A 19,260-nucleotide genomic window follows, 5' to 3' on the forward strand; every position below is an offset into this window, starting at 1 on the left:
TAGCCTGTCTGTGAGATTATACACTGCAGCCCTGCCTGTAAGATCAAAGGTCAGAAGCCACCCAAAGATCCATCAGGAAAAGTCTAGTTAAATAAAGATGGCAAACATCTGCTATCGAACATACACATCTGTTTAAAACATACAGAACAAGGTGGTTCTTTAGGTCCAGATTCATATTATCTCCAAAATACGCTATAAAGTGAAAAAGAAACAGAAGAGTTTGTAGTATGTGAACATTTGAATTAAAAAGCATAAATCTATATAAAAACACACATGTAGGTATGTGTGTGTGTTTGCAAAAAATAACTCTCGAGGTATATACAAACCAGAACGAGGGCTTGCCTCTCAAAAGGGGAGCAGGGTCTGTAAAGGAGGGTTAGGATGGAGACTGTCTTAGAATACATTAAGTGCAAGTATTACCTATTTTATCATTAAAACCCCAAAACAAATTTAGTAAACCCTCCCATAGCTGTGGTCATTACACTGGAACACTGCAACTATGAAATGACATGAGCAGAGCCCAAACTGGGAATTGAAGTACTGGATTTTAACCCTGTATTTGCTGTGGGATAATGGGAAAGTTCTTTGTATAGTTAGGGTATGCAGATCAAAAGAAAAGTAAAACACACTTCATATATACAACACATTAAATCCTAGGCCATAATTGAGGGTTTTTTTTCCCTAGAGGGGAAGAAACACACAAATAAGATATGATTCCCTCCTAAAGACATCCACCGTGTCACAGGGTAGAGGGGATATGTCAATAGTAAGTATATAACACAGCAAAATAATTTCAGTATTTGTTGCCATCTTGCCCTACTGCCTCCTGGATTATAACTGTCTCATCCCAGTTATGGTGCCTCTCCCCTAGAAAAAACCCCCACGTTTCCTGAATGGAGCTGAATTCTGAGAGCCTAAGTCAAGTCATACAGACATATGCATGCCACTGTGGTAGCAGAGAACAATTCTCTGTGTGCATCAGAAGGTGAAATTAAACTGGGCCTTAGAGGATGAATTCTGCAGCACAGAGGGGGCCTTCCCTCACCTACACAGTACAGTTGGGATGGGGAAAGCAGTAGGTTACGTGAGCTCTAAGGACCTTCCCAGCTCTATGGTTTACGACTCAGAGAAGAATGGAAGACCCAGTGTGAGCTTTATATCACTGTCTCCAAAGGAGGGGAAGCAGAAACAGAAGGTACCAGGTTGAAGACCCTAAGACTTATACCCATAAGCAGAAACATAATGGAGGGTATAAAGCAAGAACATCTACGAAATTGTGCAGAGAAATGCAAAAGGAAGTGGAATAGTAATAAATATGAATACAAAGAATGGAAGATACTCCATTCTGGTGGGAAGATAATCAGCTGGTATTGAGACAAACAGAAAAAGCAATAGAAAGTAAGTGCCCATGGAGGAGGGCGGGCCAAGCCAAACAACCTTCAGTATATCAACTTGAGTGCTGTTTTAAGTTAAATTAGAAAACAAGTGTTGATAAGAAATAAAAAGTGAGAAAAGACAAACAAACAGCTTTAAAATGATCCCCATCTAAAAAAGTCTACACTGAATTAGAGGGATTTCTGGTTTATGCATAGCAGCTGTATTATTATACTTTACAGTAATTAAAAGTGAAAGTCTCCCTTCTTACCCATGTGTTCCATATAATAATAGTATTAAATTAAAAAGAACTTGAGTTTTTAAAACTCCTTTATTTTCATTTGACACATGTGGATTTAAAATACCTCTGGAATTCTGAAAGGCACCCAAAGGTAGAGTGTTAAATAATGGAAAATATTAACAACCATAAAAAGAAGCTGGTAACTTATTTTCTTCCCAGATGCTAAAACTCTCTCGCTTTCCAATTTCAAGGGAAGAGTGTTAATGCGCACATTTAAAAAGCACAATAGATGCTAACTGGAATCACGTCTTCTTAATCTTGCACAAAAACCCTAGAGAGAATGAATTATTGGCCCATGGAAATACTTTCATTTCACTATTCTTTATCAAGAGAATTGTGGAAATTGTGCAAGTCAGAGTCTGTATGGAAGGTTGGTAATCATGTGAGATGACAGGGAGACTGGGGCTTTTCAGCTGCCTTCATAATGTGCTGAGGAAGACACAGGCCAGGCCTGGGAGCCGGTCCTCAGTCAGCATCAGCCCGCACTCCACCAATCACAGGACTCCCGACAGCCTTACAACTGGAGCCCAGAGCTGGAGAAGAGAAACGGCAGTAATAGCTTCCTCATTCCTAATGGATGCCTCCATTATGTGCTTTAAGCACCGCCAGCACGACTGTTCTCAGTGCATCTCAATAAAAATAACTTCAGCTACACACAAGTCATGAATTATATTTTATGATAATGTGCTGCTGAGAAACAAAGTGTCTTTTTCAGGGGGAACATAAAAATTCTTCTTCCTTGAAGATAAGGTATGGACACTTTTAATTTAATTGCTTGGTGCCTTCCAAAGAACTTTCCTGACAGACTCCCCAGGTGAAAATGCTGTCATCAGATTTTAGAGAACCAAAGTCAAATAAGTTGTTTCATCTTTTCAAGTGAAATAGGAAATGTCTGAAGAACTACATCTGACACAGGTGTCAGCCTTGGCCGGGAGGCCAGGCACATTATATCAGGATGGAAGGAGGACTAGGAACCAACTGCCTCAGGTCCTTCACATTAAACACAGTCGAAGATTTAAGATAATTTTTTATTTCTCTCCATTTTGGCTGTTTTCCTTTTCATCTTTCTGTCTCAAGGCACCCAAGTGAAATATGCAGTGGACATATAACTAGGGTTGCCAGAGGATAACAAGACATCTAGTTACACATGGATTTCAGGTAAATGAATAACTTTTTAGAAAATATGTCACACATGTTGTAGTGGTCATATATTTAAGCAAAACAAAATATTATTTACCTGAAATTCAAACTGAACTGGGTGTCCAGTATTTTTCTTTGCTCACTAACATATCAAGTGGATTGTATTCCAGGCAAGTCTGTTGTCCCAGTGGGGATGGGAAGGGTTGGTCTGTGATAGTGCACATAAGTGGGGAGACACAGGGGATGGGCATGAGTATGGTGATACATCTGAACTGGGTGCAAAGACTTACGACTGAGAACGAGCAGGGGGAGGCTGGCAGGGCAGTGGGAGGCATTCGCCCAGAGGAGGTGGTGCCTACATGTTCTCTGGTCTTGGTTCCATGCTGGTCCTCTGCCCTCTCTGCTGGTTCTTCCTCATCCCAGTGAGTTTCATAGTGGCAGTGTATCACCAATAACAGTAGGAACCGAGACATTTTTAGATTTGATAAATACTTTGAAAATACAGTAACTGCCATGTCTATGTAGATCTTCTTTGACTATTTTTAAATCAGTGCTTTTATACTAAATGTTTGCAAAGGATTTGATCATGAGCTTTGCTTTCCCCTATTCCTACTATTCCTGGGAGTGCCTGGGTGGGGAGGTGGAGGGGAGAGAAAATGCTACTAAATAGGACATTCGTAAATAAAGACCTGGGAAACGTTCTATCTTCTGTCATGATCCCACCTGCCCGTAAAGGGAAGTTCCAGATGCTCGCTGGTGTCCTGTTGAATGGAACAGGGCAGCATTCTCCCTGTTTCTAGCCTGCCTGGTGCTACTTTCTCATTTCCAGGTATCATGACTTTGGCTGGTTCTCTCCTCAACGTTTCTCTGTGCTTTAGGTTTTAGGTTCTGACTCACCCTATTCCTCTGGCATGAGCACGCCCTGTTGTGTTGGTACAAAGGATTCCAATCCTTTGGCTGGAACCATGGTGCTGCCAACATGCCCCATCCCCACCCCCAACCCCACTGAGGGGCTGGGGAGGAAAGACAGTTAGACTGGGCTCTGTTAGAAGCCCAGTGCCCAGCAGTGCCTGATCCTTGTCTATTAGTCTCTGATGATATTAGCCTTGATGTCCAGCTTAAGTCAATTGAGTTTCCTTTGCCCCAGGCTGGTGGTGAATGAATCAGGTGGGGCAAGAGTGGAGGTGAGGGTGGACATTTTTAGGATAAGCTTAGCTGCTTAATCGTCTGCTTTACAGAGAGGTCATTCAATGAATCCTCAGTGCTCTTCCCCTATTACTGTCCTCTGTCTCTCCCTATTCCTTTTCACATAATGTTTCTATTTCTACAGAATGTTCGCCTATTGAGAATGAGAGTTGAGTTAGACAAGAAAGGCAGGGTAAGAAGGCCACTTCAGCCCTGAGTCTGAGGTGTGCTGGTCAGTCCGCATCTTGCACTGCGGGTATTTGGTTCCTTGTGGCATAGAGGATGTGGGCATAGGCTCTGGAGTTACACATCTCTATAACTTGTCAGATGTGTGACCTTGAGCAGTTACTCAATCTCTCTGAGTCTCAGTTTCTTTATCTGCAAAATGGGAGATAGTAAGAGTACTCATCTTACAGGCTGGTATAAAACTTAATGAGTTACGTGTGCATGTAAAGCTTTGGGGATGGTGCCAGTTACACGTGCTTTAAACAGTTGAATAGTAACAATAACAATAACAATAATCCACTTGGATTCAATTATCCTGGTCAATCCTCAGGGTAACTGGCAGAACCAAATTCTGGCATCTATCGGATATCTCATTGTAACAACACTAAACTCTCTGCCATTTACACATCCTTCCAATACCACCCATCCCTGAAGTTATAGTAACAAAATAAATTAAACTAACATGTAAAAATGTTTAATTTTTAGAACAATGTCATGGTGGAAGGAAAAGAGAAAAAGACATACATATAATATCAAAGGTAGGCTCACAAAACATGATCTGCTACTGAACTTGAATCACAAGCTGAGGAGTGTTAAAAACTGAGGACAAAGCTTTGGGTCAGGCTGGCAGAGGCCGGGAAGCACAAGGTGGTTATAGATCTTGGCTGGGGAGCTGTGTCTGCACCTTCTGTGACAACTGCAAGGTCACCTTGAGAAACAAGGTACTTTAACAAATGAAAGCAAAGTTTTTGCACCGAGAGCTCCTTTATTTAGTACGTCCTTTATTTTGAGGCTGAGTTATCCATTTGGCTTTAGAGCGGAGTTGATGGCGACAATAAATGGGTTTAGTATTCACTAAAGTGCTCACTTCCCTGAGCATGGTTTTAGTATGACATGTGAAAATGTAACAGGAAGGGAACTCAATCAATTAGACATTTATCCAATCGTTCCCGATATTTAGCAACATCCCTAAAATTACTTTTTAAACATTTTTTAGTCTTTGCCAAAGATGGGGAATGGAGTTAAGTGCACAAATGGCTTTGGACAATCTGCTGTCGAGGACTGTTTTAAGCTTGGCGTAAACATGCCAAATCAATAACTGGTTTCTTTATCTGCATGTGCCATGAAAATCTGGCTATCATAGAGTGCCGGATCCATTAAAAACTGAATTTGCTATTTCCAGACAGCAGATAGCTCAAAGCTCAACAGGGCCAGCAGGCAACAATCCAAATTCCCATCTCCCTCTCTAGAACAACTCAAAGCACTCTGTTGCTACATTATGTTATTCAAAGCCCAGGAGATAATGAAGGTTTGACAATGCTGCGGCTGCCTCAGGATTGAGTCAAATGGCCATTATTCTTCAAACATAAAGAGCTGGGTAAAGTGACTTTTATCTTAAATCGCCAGACAAATCTGATTAATGGAGAAATGTAAATCAATACATGGTTTCCAAAATAAAACTGTTCTTTTCCCCTAAGGTATGATATATGTATTTATGAAACAATGTCACAGAGACTATTAGTCTCTTAGAGAAGAAAGGACAAGTGGTAGAAACCAAGACTTTCCCACCCCCTAGACTTTGGAAATAGATTTTTGCTATATGCTTCTGTCCAAACAGAGATGCAGAGAAGGTTTTGCTTTTTTTTTTTTTTTTTTTTTTTTTTACTATATATCACTGTATACTAGTGGATATGAATTCCCAGACATGTTTGTATTAATAACAGTTCTTAAGGTAGTCTTAAAAATGTGAATTATGGAAATACATATGAATTGTTTTGTATGTTTAATGTTGCAATTGAAATGCATATACTGATACATTAACTTACTATTATTCCATTCAAGTTATGCCTAGAATAATCTATTTTTTTAAAATATGTTTTTATTGACTTTAGCAAGAGAGAAAGGGAGAAGGAGAGAGAGAGAGAGAGAGAAACATCTATGTGAGAGAAAAACATCGATTGGCTGCCTGCACATACACCCATACTGGGGATCGAGCTAACAACCTGGGCATGTGACTTGACCAGGAATCGAACTGGCTACCTTTCAGTGCACAGGGCGATGCTCAACCAACAGAGACACACTGGCCAGGGCAACATTTAGAATAATCTTAAGGATAAAAATACTTTATAGTAATTCTCAAAGACATCAATATCTTTACAGTATCTAATTATATGATGAACTAGAGGCCCAGTGCACGAAAATTTGTGCACTCGGGGGGGTCCCTCAGCCCGGCCTGCACCCACTCGCAGTCCAGGACCCCTCAGGGGATGTCTGCCTGCCGGCAGTCGGATATCACTCTTGCAGTCCGGGAGCCCTGGCTCCTTACTGCCTGCCTGCTTACTGCTCCTTACCACTTGGCCAGCTGCTCCTTAGCCCTGCCTTGGAAGTGGGAGAGGCTCCAGCCACTGCCACTACCACTGCCACTGCGCTCACCAGACGTAAGCCTGGCTTCTGGCCGAGTGGCGCTCCCCATGTGGGAGCGCACTGACCACCAGGGGGCAGCTCCTGCATTGAGCATCTGCCCTCTGGTGGTCAGTGCGCATCATAGCAACTGGTCGTTCTGCCATTCAATTTGCATATTAGGCTTTTATTATATAGGATAATGTGGTAGAATATTGATTTTACCCTCCTCATCTTTTATGCTCAGACACACTTTTTGTCCTTTACCCAACTACCAACACATGTTCAACCACTCTTTCACTATTTCTCTCTTATTAAACCACTCTCCATAGTAATATTGCATTTATCCAGCTCAGCTGTGGGCAAACTATGGCCCGCAGGCTGGATCCGGCTGTTCTATCTGGTTCTCTTGCTCTCCCCTCCGCTCCTTTACTTTGAATTTATATTAGTTCACACAAACACTCCATTCATGCTTTTGTTCCGGCCCTCCAATCCAGTTTAAGAACCCATTGTGGCCCTCGAGTCAAAAAGTTTGCCCACCCCTGATCTAGCTGTTCCTAAGAGAGTTTTCAAGTTAAACTTTATTCTTAAAATATCAATGTTTTTAAAAGTAGGTTATACACATCTCTACTATTTTAAAATAAAACATCTGTTTCTTGATGTAATTTAGGCAATTATTTTACCCTGGAACTACTAAAATGTATAGGGATATTTGGGTATCTGGGTCCAAATTAAGTGGTCGTGGGCAGCTGCACATTTAGAGTTCCTCTGTTAATGACTTACAGTTTTTATGGCCTTGGCCTTGCCTTCATTTAGTACGTTGCCACTTCTTAATGGAGCTCTGACTTTTTGAAGCAATAACCACCGCCTTTTTAACTGCTGCTAGGGTTGACTGTGGTTTGGAAAACCAGGCATCTTTGTTTGTTAGGACTGTTTTTTGTAAAAAAAAAAAAAAAAAAGTGGACTGTTTGTAGATGGGGGACTAAAAAAGTAATGAAGTGGGGAGGGAGAATTAAACAATAATTTTGCCAGACTGGGCCCAGGTTAGCTTATCTGCAGGTTCTGAGCTGAGATTACTGCATAAAAGACCCTGGTTGAGTAAAGTACTCATGTTCCTTTTCTATCTTACTCATCGGCTAACTAATAAAGTGTCTTCATACATAGCTGGTTGTTGTTGTTTTTTGACACATATGAATTTGTTTACAGTTCAACTGATATATGTCTATGGATGTAGAAAGTTTATTAAAATGACATTAGTCACCAAAAGAAAAAGAAAAGCTTACTTCACCAATACAGGAGCTGTATAATAATGTTACTTCTCATGTGTGTCCACTGATTTGTATCTTCAAGCGTAGAAAATTATTAAAATAACAATAGTCACTAAAAGAAAATAAGAAGCCCTCTTCACACAATACAGAAACTATAATAGTGACAACCTGTTAAGGACTCACTCACCTTTAATAGTCTAGGATATATGCATTCATACAGGTTAACTGTGTTTAGGATCTTAATCAACTGTGCACATGTTAAGAACCACTATAAACCCAAACAGAATTTTGTAACTTTTTCTTTCCAAGCATTTTCATATTTTATAATAGCTTTCTACATGAGCAGATTATTAACACCTGTGTTTGACTAATAAATCTAGATTTCCCCCTAAACTCATAATTCTGATAAAAATCTAACAAGAAAGAAAAGAAGGAAGGAAATAAGAAAGAAACATCTTTTATATGCATAGTAATATTTTCTTCAAGCTAAAGACAGAAAGCACACACTAATTTGCATAGCTTCCATAAAATTGTTCTAATTATACCCTATTCTATTTACCTGTGACTTATCCAAAGGAAAATTCAACTCCAAGCTGGCTTTCTGTGACCTCGAAGGCCTGTGACCCTGAACCTTTCCTGGTAGTCAGTATGATGTGTTTCCAGAAATTACAAGCTATGTTTATTATGATTCTTAAAATAACAGAAGAAATACATGAACAAAATACCATCCGATTACCTGCTTTTTTGAATTCCCTTTACCAATGTTACCATTTATTAGGACAGATAAATGGGAATTAGCTTTGGTAAAAGCCTTTCTGCATTTGTCTATTATATGAACCCCTGAAAATATATATATATTTTAAATAGACACGGAATCAGAGATTACAGTCCGGAATGAAATTCTTCCAGTCTACAGGAAAATTTGCCTTGGAGTATAAAAAAATGAATCAGGTATTTCCCTTGAGGCTCATTCTGAGTGCACATTTTGTTCTAAGCTTTGTTTGCCTTTTGCAACAGCATTTAAGAGAAAACCAACTGACCATTTACAACCCAAACAATGGCTTTAGAGCAGCACCATTAAGGACCGCACCTGGCCAGACTCAAACAACACGTCTGTTTAACCTGGTGACTTTCCTGTGTCTGGGGTCAGGTAGGAGCAATCTTGGTTGCGGGGAAGGAAAGAAGAGCAAATATAACTGACTCACTGAGAACAAAACAGTTGCACCAACTATGCTTTGTCATTACAACTGTTTCAACAGTTGCTAGTAGGCAAGGCTGTCACTTAAGTGACCCACTATAATTTGGGACAAAGCCCCCGGAAATTATGGCACTTCAGAACAGGAGTGCATTTCTGAGTTTACTGAGCATAATATGCCCACTGAAATGCGGAGTAGTCCTTCTTTGGTATACATTTACATCAAGGGAAACATTAGCAATAAAGGGAATTTAGCTAGAGAGGAAAAGAATACCATAATGTTCACGTTTGGGAGCAGACCATAGTTCATTTTACTTTTGCATCTTTTTCATTATGCACTATTTCAATCATATAGAAAATATACAGGGAATAGAACCATTAGCCCACAAACCCATCATTCAGTTTCAATAATCAACATTTGGCCAATCTTATTTTACTCTACCCTATCCACTCCCCTCCTTGAATTCTTTTTGAAAACAAATCCAACACAGCCTATATTTTATTTTATAAAAGCTTTATGATATATGTACACATTTAACCTAAAGATCACTCCACAAATCTTAAGCATGACATGTTTTAACCAACTTTAACCACCCCTTTAAGTGTTTTACACTAAAACCTATCTGCCTAGAAAACTAATTTGTTTGAATTGGTTAATTAAAATGACAAAGTAACTTAAATGGTAACCCTCTATTATTTTATTTATGGGGAGGGGGAGGGGCAAGAAACATTCTGAGGTTGAGAAAATAGTGCATGTTATGCAGTCCCTGTGATTTTCATCTTTGTGGACACTGATCAACAAGAGACAAGGTTAAAAGTAATACAGTTGGACTTGTCTGGATGGAGCTTAGAAAAATGGGAGGAGGCTACTGAGGGGCAGGAGAGCTGCCTAGCAGGAAACTTTTCCCTTTTCCTTCACCACACAGACAGAATAAATCAGAATGCCAACAGGCCAAAACCTGGGAGCTTCAAAAATCACTCATAGGCAGTCCAGTTACTTATAATAATTTATTACAGATCTTAAAGCAAAGATCAAAAGGAACTCCATCTAGCATTTATTTTCAATTCCTCATTGCCTGATGACTAATTTGTAGAGGAATGAAGTCTTCACAAGGGAAGCCAAAATAATCTGAGGTGACTTTGATACAATGCCACAAAGGATATGAAGAGGAAGCCGGTAGAAGCTGCAAATGGCCAAGTTCCATTAAGAGTTCTAATAAAAGAATAATGGAATTTCCCTTAACTGTGAATTAAAAAATGTTAGAAGAGGGCAAAATTTAGACAAGCCAGGCAAAACATTTGTCACAGCCTTTTGTTGTTAAATGTTAACTTTAGCCACTGTTGCATTTATGTCCATTACATGGTTTCATCTAAAAAAATGCAACTTTCCCATCAGAAATCTGGCCAATCATATTCCTTTTGCTTTTGTATTTTACTTATCAGCCTGCACCTTCCACCTGCATTGGCAGATACTATGAGCTCTCTCAACCTTTCAAACAAATGGCCATATTCTGCAAACTGATTGATTTAACTCCAAAAAAGCAACTTGAAATGATATAATTTTTAGTCATGTATTTAGCTATGGTCACATGGAGGAGAATAAATGTTTCTTTTAAAAATTTTTGGTGCTTAAGTCAAATTGGTCACGATAGAAACACTAGAAGCTATTCAAATTCTTTCAACTTCTATGAACAACTGGCATGATTTTTCCCTCCTGAATCCAGACATCTTCATATTCAGAGCTGAGGAAAGTAGTTTTCACACTACTTATTTTGGCTAGTTAAAAAATCCCACCACATGTCTCCCTGTAAATTCATAGATAAAGATTTAAGTTTATATTAGCAATTCGACTGCAAATTTTTTGTTTGCTTCTGAAGTCACCTCAAATTAACAGATTTACTGAAATTTTATGTGATAAAGAAGTTTTACACAACTCTCAGAAATCTCACAATGTATTTCCCTATGAAGATGTGATATTGAGCATTTTCTTTAAAAACAGTTATACGTGTGTTTTTTTAAAAAGAGTCCATATCTTTTACAAATATAGTAAAATACTTCTAAGTAAAAAAATGTCTGGGAATTCTTCAAATACAGGCAGTGGAGAGCCAGGGGTATTAAAGAATCAAAGAGGCCATGGGTACATAAAGCTGTGGGAGGATGTGTAGGGTCCCTACACTATTTGGTCTTCTGTGTAGCAAAACTATTGGCAGTGGATATTTCACATATAATGCTATGCACTGCTTTTCGTTAGGGTTTTTATTCGGAAAATAACTTTCTATCAGGAGCAATGGAGAACCAAGAATTGGCAGTTAATATTTCAATTACCTGTACCAATCCAAAAGCCAAGTCCATCACTACATTGTTTGGTAAGAAAAAAACAAAAACCAAAAACCAAACAAACACCCCAAAATGTGTTTTTGCAGTCTTTGAGATTTCAGTGACAATATGTAACTAGATTTTAATGTGAATAAAATACAATTATTTTAGTTCAAAATACAAATTTTCTGGTTTCTTTTAAAGACATAGAGTTGGAAATTAAGATAGAAATGGAACTGGTAAGTGTACTTTAAAATCATTACATACAAGGGGACATTGTGCCATACATTCAGAAAGACTTCTCTACCACCCAGTATGCTAATCACATGCATCTCTTACCTTGTGATCATAGGGGCTGTAAGAGTGAAATACCCGAGAAAGATCTTTTGTTCTTTGCTTTTTCTGTGGGAGAAAACACAGATATCTGAGTTGATAGGTGGCAAAACATACATGTGCATATGTATCGATATGTACATCTCTCTCTGTGTGTTTATTTCTCTGTCTATCTGCATTAAGATAACATATATTGAGATATTCTTCCTTGTGCAAGGTGAGGGGCTCCAGTGTCAACGTGGGACATGTGGCTGAAATTAGAAACCAAAGCCACTCGATGGTTATGTGGGTCATGGTCACAGACCAGCCAGGCCACTTCTTAGAAGGCTGCATAATTACAACATTAATCATCAAAAACTCTATTTATAAACACATAACTTAGAGACTAAAATGAAAAAAAAAAAAGGAAAGAAACCTCTGAATTTCATTGTAATATCAACTGCTGTTACTCTAAATCGGGTACTTGTGTTGTCTATTTAAACAATATACCTCCTTCAGGCCCCAGGTCACAGCTTGGGTCTGTCTTCTTGAGGTCACCTTTGTTCTGTCACTGTTATTTAGTTCAGGTGCCTTGCATGGTTTTCTCATTAATTTAATAAATATTTATTAAGTGCCTGAAATTGGAACTTTTTTCCTGCAATTCATTTCAATTTTTAAATATAATTATCTTTGCACAAATATCTGCCAGACTGAGAGTGAGAGTGAAAGTTTTTCTTTTCCATTAATCCTCAAGCTATATAATTTTTTCTATTGATTTTTAAAAAGAGTGGAAAGGAGGAGAGGGGAGAGAGACAGGGGGAGAGAGAGAGAGAGAGAGAGAGAGAGAGAGAGAGAGAGAGAGAGAGAGAGAGAGAGAGAGAGAAACATGGATGTGATAGAGACACATGGATGAGTTGCCTCCTGCACATGCCCTGATCCAGCTGGGATTGGGCCTGCAACTCAGGTACATACCCTTCACCAGGAATTCTTGGGGCAATGCTCTAACCACTGAACAAACTGGCCAGGGCATGAGAATGGAAGGTGTTTGGTTTTTTTAAATATATTTTATTGTTTTTTTACAGAGAGGAAGGGAGAGGGATAGAGAGTTAGAAACATCAATGAGAGAGAAACATCAATCAGCTGCCTCATGCACACACCCCCTACTGGGGATGTGCCCGCAACCAAGGTACATGCCCTTGACCGGAATCGAACCTGGGACCCTTCAGTTCACAGGCCGACAATCTATCCAAACCAGTTAGGGCGAGTGGAAGATTTTTAAAGGATAAATTATAAAAATTCAGTTGCAGGATTAACCAATATGCACGTTTATTACATTGATAGATACAGCCCTACTGCTCCCTTCCCCAAAACACTGTACCAATTTGCCTTCTCACCCAGAGTGAATGAGAGGAAATTACAGCTTAAGTTGGAAATTCTTAATTTCTCTTTTCCATTTAAAGGTTGTAACATTTCTAAATTTATAGAACAGATAAAACATTTTTAAAACAGATATCAAACATCTTCACAGGTGCCTATTATAGAATTTATTTCTTATACATCATAGAATTAGACACTACCACATACTAACATTCCATCACGAGATTGTCCAGTTTGCCCTCCAGTCTATCCCTGTGTTGCTTCTGGTTCTACTTTGTTGATTTTAATCCCACTACCAGGTAAATGAGTTCTTCTATCTTCACTTGCCTGGAACCCATTTCCTAGGAAAGTATTTCCTTCCTTTAAATTCCAGTGTCTACCTGAGCGTGTCTGTGATCCCTCCCCAATGCCAGGGAACTAAGCAGATCTCCTAGGTTCCACAGGATCTTCTGCAGCCACTTGGCTAAGTATTCAAGTCTGCTATTAATTAAGACCTTGTATCAGAGTCATTTGTACACACTCATGGTTTTCCCATAGATTAGTTTCCCTATTTCAGAACTGTGTTTGGAGCCACAACTCCCCTTGGCAGTCTGTCAAATCACTTGGCCTTGTTTCCACATTCTGAGACCCACTAAGAGTTATCCTCCCTGCTGCTCAGCCAGAATTCCCACCTCCTCTGGTCTATCTCTCAGGTGTGCTTCTGAGCATCAAACTCTAAAGTAATTTAACATTCCTTTTCCCCAGACAGCAGAGATGGATCTTTAACTGATCGGAAACAGTCCCTTGGCTCTATGAGCCCTGGAATCTGTTCTGAACAGGTCACTTGACACCAAAGTTTTCATTAGCTTATAATTTTCTCAGAAGAAAAATGATGGATACTAACACTTTCTTTGGTAAGAAACTTAAAACATGGGGGAAAATTTTTTTTTTTTTCAGAAAGGAAATTATGCTAGAGAAGATAAACTAGGGAGCAAAGAAGTCTTAAACTTAGGAGGTGTCCCTAGATCTTTTCAGTCCCAGAAATGGTTGAGCTACCAGCCTGAGTTGGCAATGGACACAGCATATTCAGAGTTTGTTTTGTGTGCCTTTGTTTGTGAGTTTTGAATCTATTTTGATAGCTAAAGATGCATTTTATTATAAGCTACCTCAAATTATTTTGGGAAGGAAATGGGGTATAAATGATAAATAAACACACTATTCAGATTAGCCCCCAAAGAAGCCAGAGAGGCCGAAACCGGTTTGGCTCAGTGGATAGAGCGTCGGCCTGCGGACTCAGGGGTCCCGGGTTCGATTCCGGTCAAGGGCATGTGCCTTGGTTGCGGGCACATCCCCAGTGGGGGGTGTGCAGGAGGCAGCTGATCGATGTTTCTCTCTCATCGATGTTTCTGACTTTCTATCCTCTCCCTTCCTCTCTGTAAAATATCAATAAAATATATTAAAAAAAAAAAAGAAGCCAGAGAGGAAAGAATGTTATTTTTTCTGACAACAAATTTATTATATACATGTACAGTGAAGTCTTGGCTCTGAATATTGAAGGTTATATGTATTAGTCCAGTTTACTGAAAATTACTGCTCTTTTTCCTGTGATGTCAGAGTCATATAGCCCAGTGGCATATCTTCTGGGATCCAGAAGAGGGGTTGACAAATGATGGTCCATGGGCCAATCCAGCCCACCACCCGTTTCTGTAAATATAGTTTTATTGATACATAGCCACAGACATTCAGTTATGTATTATCTATGAACTAGAGGCCCGGTGCATGAATTCATGCACCAGTAGGGTCCCTCAGCCTGGCCTGCAGTATTGGGCCAAAACCGGCTCTCTGACATCCCCCAAGGGATCCCAGATTGCAAGAGGGTGCAGGCCAGGTTGAGGGACCCCACTGGTGCAAAATCGGGGCCGGGGAGGGATATGGGAGGTTGGCCAGCTGGGAAGAGACTATGGGAGGGCTCCAGGGCATGTCCAGCCTATCTTGCTCAGTCCTGATTGGCTGGACCCCAGCAGCAAGCTAACCTACCGGTCGGAACGTCTGCCCCTGGTGGTCAGTACACATCATAGCGACTGGTCGACCGGTCAACTTGTCTGCCCCCTGGTGGTCAGTGCACGTCATAGCGAGCGGTTGAGCAGCCTTAGCATATCATTAGCATATTACTATTTGGTTGAACGGACGACCGGACACTTAGCATATTAGGCCTTTATTATATAGGATGATTTCATTCTACAACAGCAGAGTTGAGTGGTTACAACAGAGATTGTATGACTCATAAATGCTAAAGTATTTACTACCTAGGCCCTTACAGGAAAAGTTAGCCATCTCTGATCTTGAATGTCTATCTTTGACCATGTCTATGTCTGCTGGAAAGCTCCCCAAACCAAATGAACAACTAATGATCCAGTAAAATTCCTTGTTCTTTTTAATTGCTTAATGAAGACAGTTCAAGAAACAACCAAAACCTATATCCTGACACATCAAGATGAACAACCAGCAAAATAATCATTAGCTGTTCAGGATTTTACTTTCTGAGCATTCTATATTCAGACAGAAAACATAAGTTGGTTGGTGTTTACAGCATGCTGAAATAGATATGGGACTTTCAGAGCCCTCTGTATTCACATTTTAACTGCTGAAGACAGATACTCTGAAAGGAGACCCTTTACTAAGTTCTAGCACTAAAGCCACGTAGAGGGTTTCATGTACAAATAACTATAGAGTGTGACCATTATTGCTAGAGAGCCAGTTTCTCATATGAAGACAATGTTAAGTCTACCATGCTACAAAATAGGCTTGTTGAGCCTTGCTCGTTTTAACTGAAACCAAAAACTGAGCCAAAAACAGAATAATTAGGTATTTTCCTATTGCATCATAGTGTGTGTCTAAATTACCTCCCACTTTTTTGCCTGTTAAAACGAACAGCTCAGTCATGCAACCACCTGTTAATTCTCCAAGTGTTTAAAAAGTAAACATGTTAAACAAGTTGTGTGATGAACCTGTAATGAGGGTGGCCAAAGTACAGTGAGTACATCAGACATCCCTCCCAGAACCATCTGAGGCACCTTCAAGTAACCTTGGTCATCAATCCCCAGGCCACAGAGATGAGAGCTTATTAAAAAGCAACTACATGCCAAGTCCTGAAGTTATGTGGGTTGCAGTTTGGTTTAACAGATGAGGCAGTATGCAAATTTGGTGAAACTTCTAGATTTCTGACAAGCTAACCCTCTGCAGATCTCCATCCTACAGGTACTTCCTCAATTGCTTTTGTACTTCACTCTTCAAGGACAGAGCACATGGATGACCCCTTTTATGCCCATATTTATACTCCTTTTCAGACAAACCTAAACAAAACTAAAGGCCCCAATCAATGGAGCAGTTCTAATAGTTCAGGGTTCCAGACAACGTAATCGTTTTACTTTTAATCAAAGGTATGCATATCTCAGATCTGAAAAAGGCTCTGCATGTGATGAGAATAGACATTTTGAAGATGAGGTATACCATCAATTAAATTGTAACAATATCCACCAATTTAACATCTCCTGGTTCCCCAAACTAATTCAATGCTTTCTGTGCTCGTTCTCTACTTGTAGGTTAAAGCTTTCTCGACTAAAATAAAATAAATAGTATTATAAGGAAAAACAGTAACACTATGGACTTCATTTCTACATATGGATTCTCAAAAAGTGATGAAACCTACATATGAGCTTTCAGAGAGTTTGATATGCTTACACTATATTCTTATAATAAAACATAAAGGTTTCAGCAAGGCTTCATCATACTTGGTGGTAAGCAGCCAAAATAACAAGATTGAGTTTCACTGTACTAACTTCCAGTTTTCTCTTCCACATGTCAGGGGCATGGAAGTCACCATTCTGTCCCAACAACAAGGAACAAACTGAACAACCCGAAAAGCAACAGCTCTTCCTGGATCCAGGAGAGAGGGGCAGGCACAGAGAAAACTGCAGCACTGAAGACTAACAGGTGAATGCAGGGAATGCCGCTGCCTGGAGCAGAGATGCAGGATGAAGCTGCCGCAGGAACCAGTGTTCAGGTGGGAAAACCTGAACTGCAGTTAAGGGAATGCTGGAGCTCCATGCAGACAGCTCATGAAGTTAAGAACTCCAGGGGGATCCAGTTGTTGGGGAGGGGAGGGAAAAGGGGGCACAATACTATGAAATTTATCTGCAGGAGCTCAACCAGGTTCCCACAGTAAATAAAAAAGAAAATTTCCTGGGCTTCCCTTCTGGCAGAGGCAGGGGAAAAGGAAGCATTTTGAAATATACCAGAGTACTCTGTTCTTCTTAACAAGGCCTGCCCTCAGGTGTATTAATCATCAAAACAGAACTGACCTGGGGAAGGGTAATACTGAACTCCAGCCCACCCAGCTAAGGCTGGGGGAGGAGAAAACTGAGGAGCACTTGCTAAGATCACAGTTCAGAGGCACAGACTCTCTAAAGGACTGAGATCTAGTCACAGGAATAGAGAGAAGGCTCCCTCTCCCCTCACCTCACCACCACATTGCTCAAAACTAATTTATAGCAGTTCCTTTTAACCAGAATATCATGTCTGACTATCAAAAAAATTTATAAGGTATAACAAAAGGCAAAAAACACAATTTGAAAAGACAGGGCAAGTATCAGAACCAGACATGGCAGAGATGCTAGAATTATCTGACCGGAAATTTAAAACAATTATGATTAATATGCTAAGGGCTCTAATGGATAAAGCAGACAACAGGCAGGAACAGATGGGCAATGTAAGCACAGAGATGGAAATCCTAAGAAAGACCCTCCCTGCCCCTCTCCCCAAAAGCTAAAGCTAAAAAAATCTAACAGACACAATATATGCCTTTATGGGCTTATTAGTAAACTGTACATGGCTGAGTAAAGAATCTCTGAGCTAGAGGATATCTCAATAGAAACTTGAAAATCAAAAAGCAATGACAGCAAAGACGAAAACATGAGAATATCCAAGAACTGTGGGACAACTACAAAAGGTGTAACATATGCACAATGGGAATACTAGAAGGAGAATAAAGATAGAAAGGAAGAGAACAAATATTTGAAACAATAATGACTGAGAATATCCCCCAAATTAATGCTAGACACCAAACCACAGATCCAGGAAGCTTGGAGAACACCAAGTAGGACAAATGCCAAGAAAACTTTGGCATATCATTTTCAAAATATAGTAATCAACAGAAAATCCTGAAAGAATCCAGGGAGAAAAATACCTTGGCTATAGAGGAACAAAGATAAGAATTACTTCCAGGGTCTCTTCAGAAACCATGTAAGCAAAAGGAGAATGGAGTAAAATATTTAAGAGTTGGGAGAGAGAGAAATCACCAACCTAGAATTCAGTCCTTGTGAAATTATCCAGAGAAATAAAGACTTTCTCAAACAAAAATTGAAAGAATTCATTGCCAGTAGGCCTTCCCTGCAAGGTATGTTAAAATAAGTTTTTTAGAGAGAAGGAAAATAATATAGGTGTGAAATTCAGATCTATATAATGAAGAACACTGAAGAAGGAATAAGGAAAAATAAACTTTTCTTTTTCTTAATTGACATAATACAGTGGTCGGCGAACTGCGGCTCGTGAGCCACATGCGGCTCGCGAGCCACGGTTTGCCGCTCTGTTGACTAATGAGTTTGCTGACCACTGACCTAATAGATAAGTGTTCAAAAAACAGCAGCAATAGTGTATTCAATTATGTATGCTTATGTATTTATGAAATGGACGGCAGCAATTATACAAGGGATGAGAGGGAGGCATTAGTATTATTTGGTTATTATAAGGTACACTGTCTGTGAAGTAGTATCGTATTATGTGATTAGTTGTAAATATATATTGCAAACTCTAGGGCAACCACTAAAACAAGTTTGTTTTTTAAAGTAAATCTGATATGCTAAGAAAGGAGAGTTTCAACGTACTTATTTTTTTCCTGACCTCTTTCTGGAAGAGAGCCTAAGAACTGGTTAACCAATCAACTGGCAAGTAGCAGCAGAAAAGTCAAGAGTGGAAAGATAAGGAACCAAGACAACGTGCTAACTGGACAGTAAGGTTCTGAATAGCTGACCTTTGCGTCAGGCAGGTGCACTTGAGACAACGAGTCCAGGATGGTGTAGGACAAATGCCAAGGGGAGTCTCCGAGGGACTAGGCGAGTTAGGTTCTAAAC

General features: G+C 39.7%; 1 protein-coding gene across 4 annotated transcripts in view; it reads right to left on the minus strand.

Moving 5' to 3' along the window:
• The window catches only part of CDKAL1 (CDKAL1 threonylcarbamoyladenosine tRNA methylthiotransferase), a gene marked incomplete at its 5' end in the record, with an annotated part of 690,467 nt that overhangs the window by 121,473 nt on the left and 549,734 nt on the right, over nt 1-19,260 (minus strand). For all 4 annotated transcript variants that reach the window (XM_080655025.1, XM_080655024.1, XM_080655023.1 and 1 more), the window contains one exon: nt 11,744-11,806. In XM_080655025.1, coding sequence (XP_080511151.1) covers nt 11,744-11,806 — 63 coding nt within the window. The remainder of the gene's footprint in view (nt 1-11,743; nt 11,807-19,260) is intronic.

The sequence above is a fragment of the Plecotus auritus genome (genome assembly GCF_963455305.1).
Source record: "Plecotus auritus genome assembly, chromosome: 2".
Classification (NCBI taxonomy): Eukaryota; Metazoa; Chordata; class Mammalia; order Chiroptera; family Vespertilionidae; genus Plecotus; species Plecotus auritus.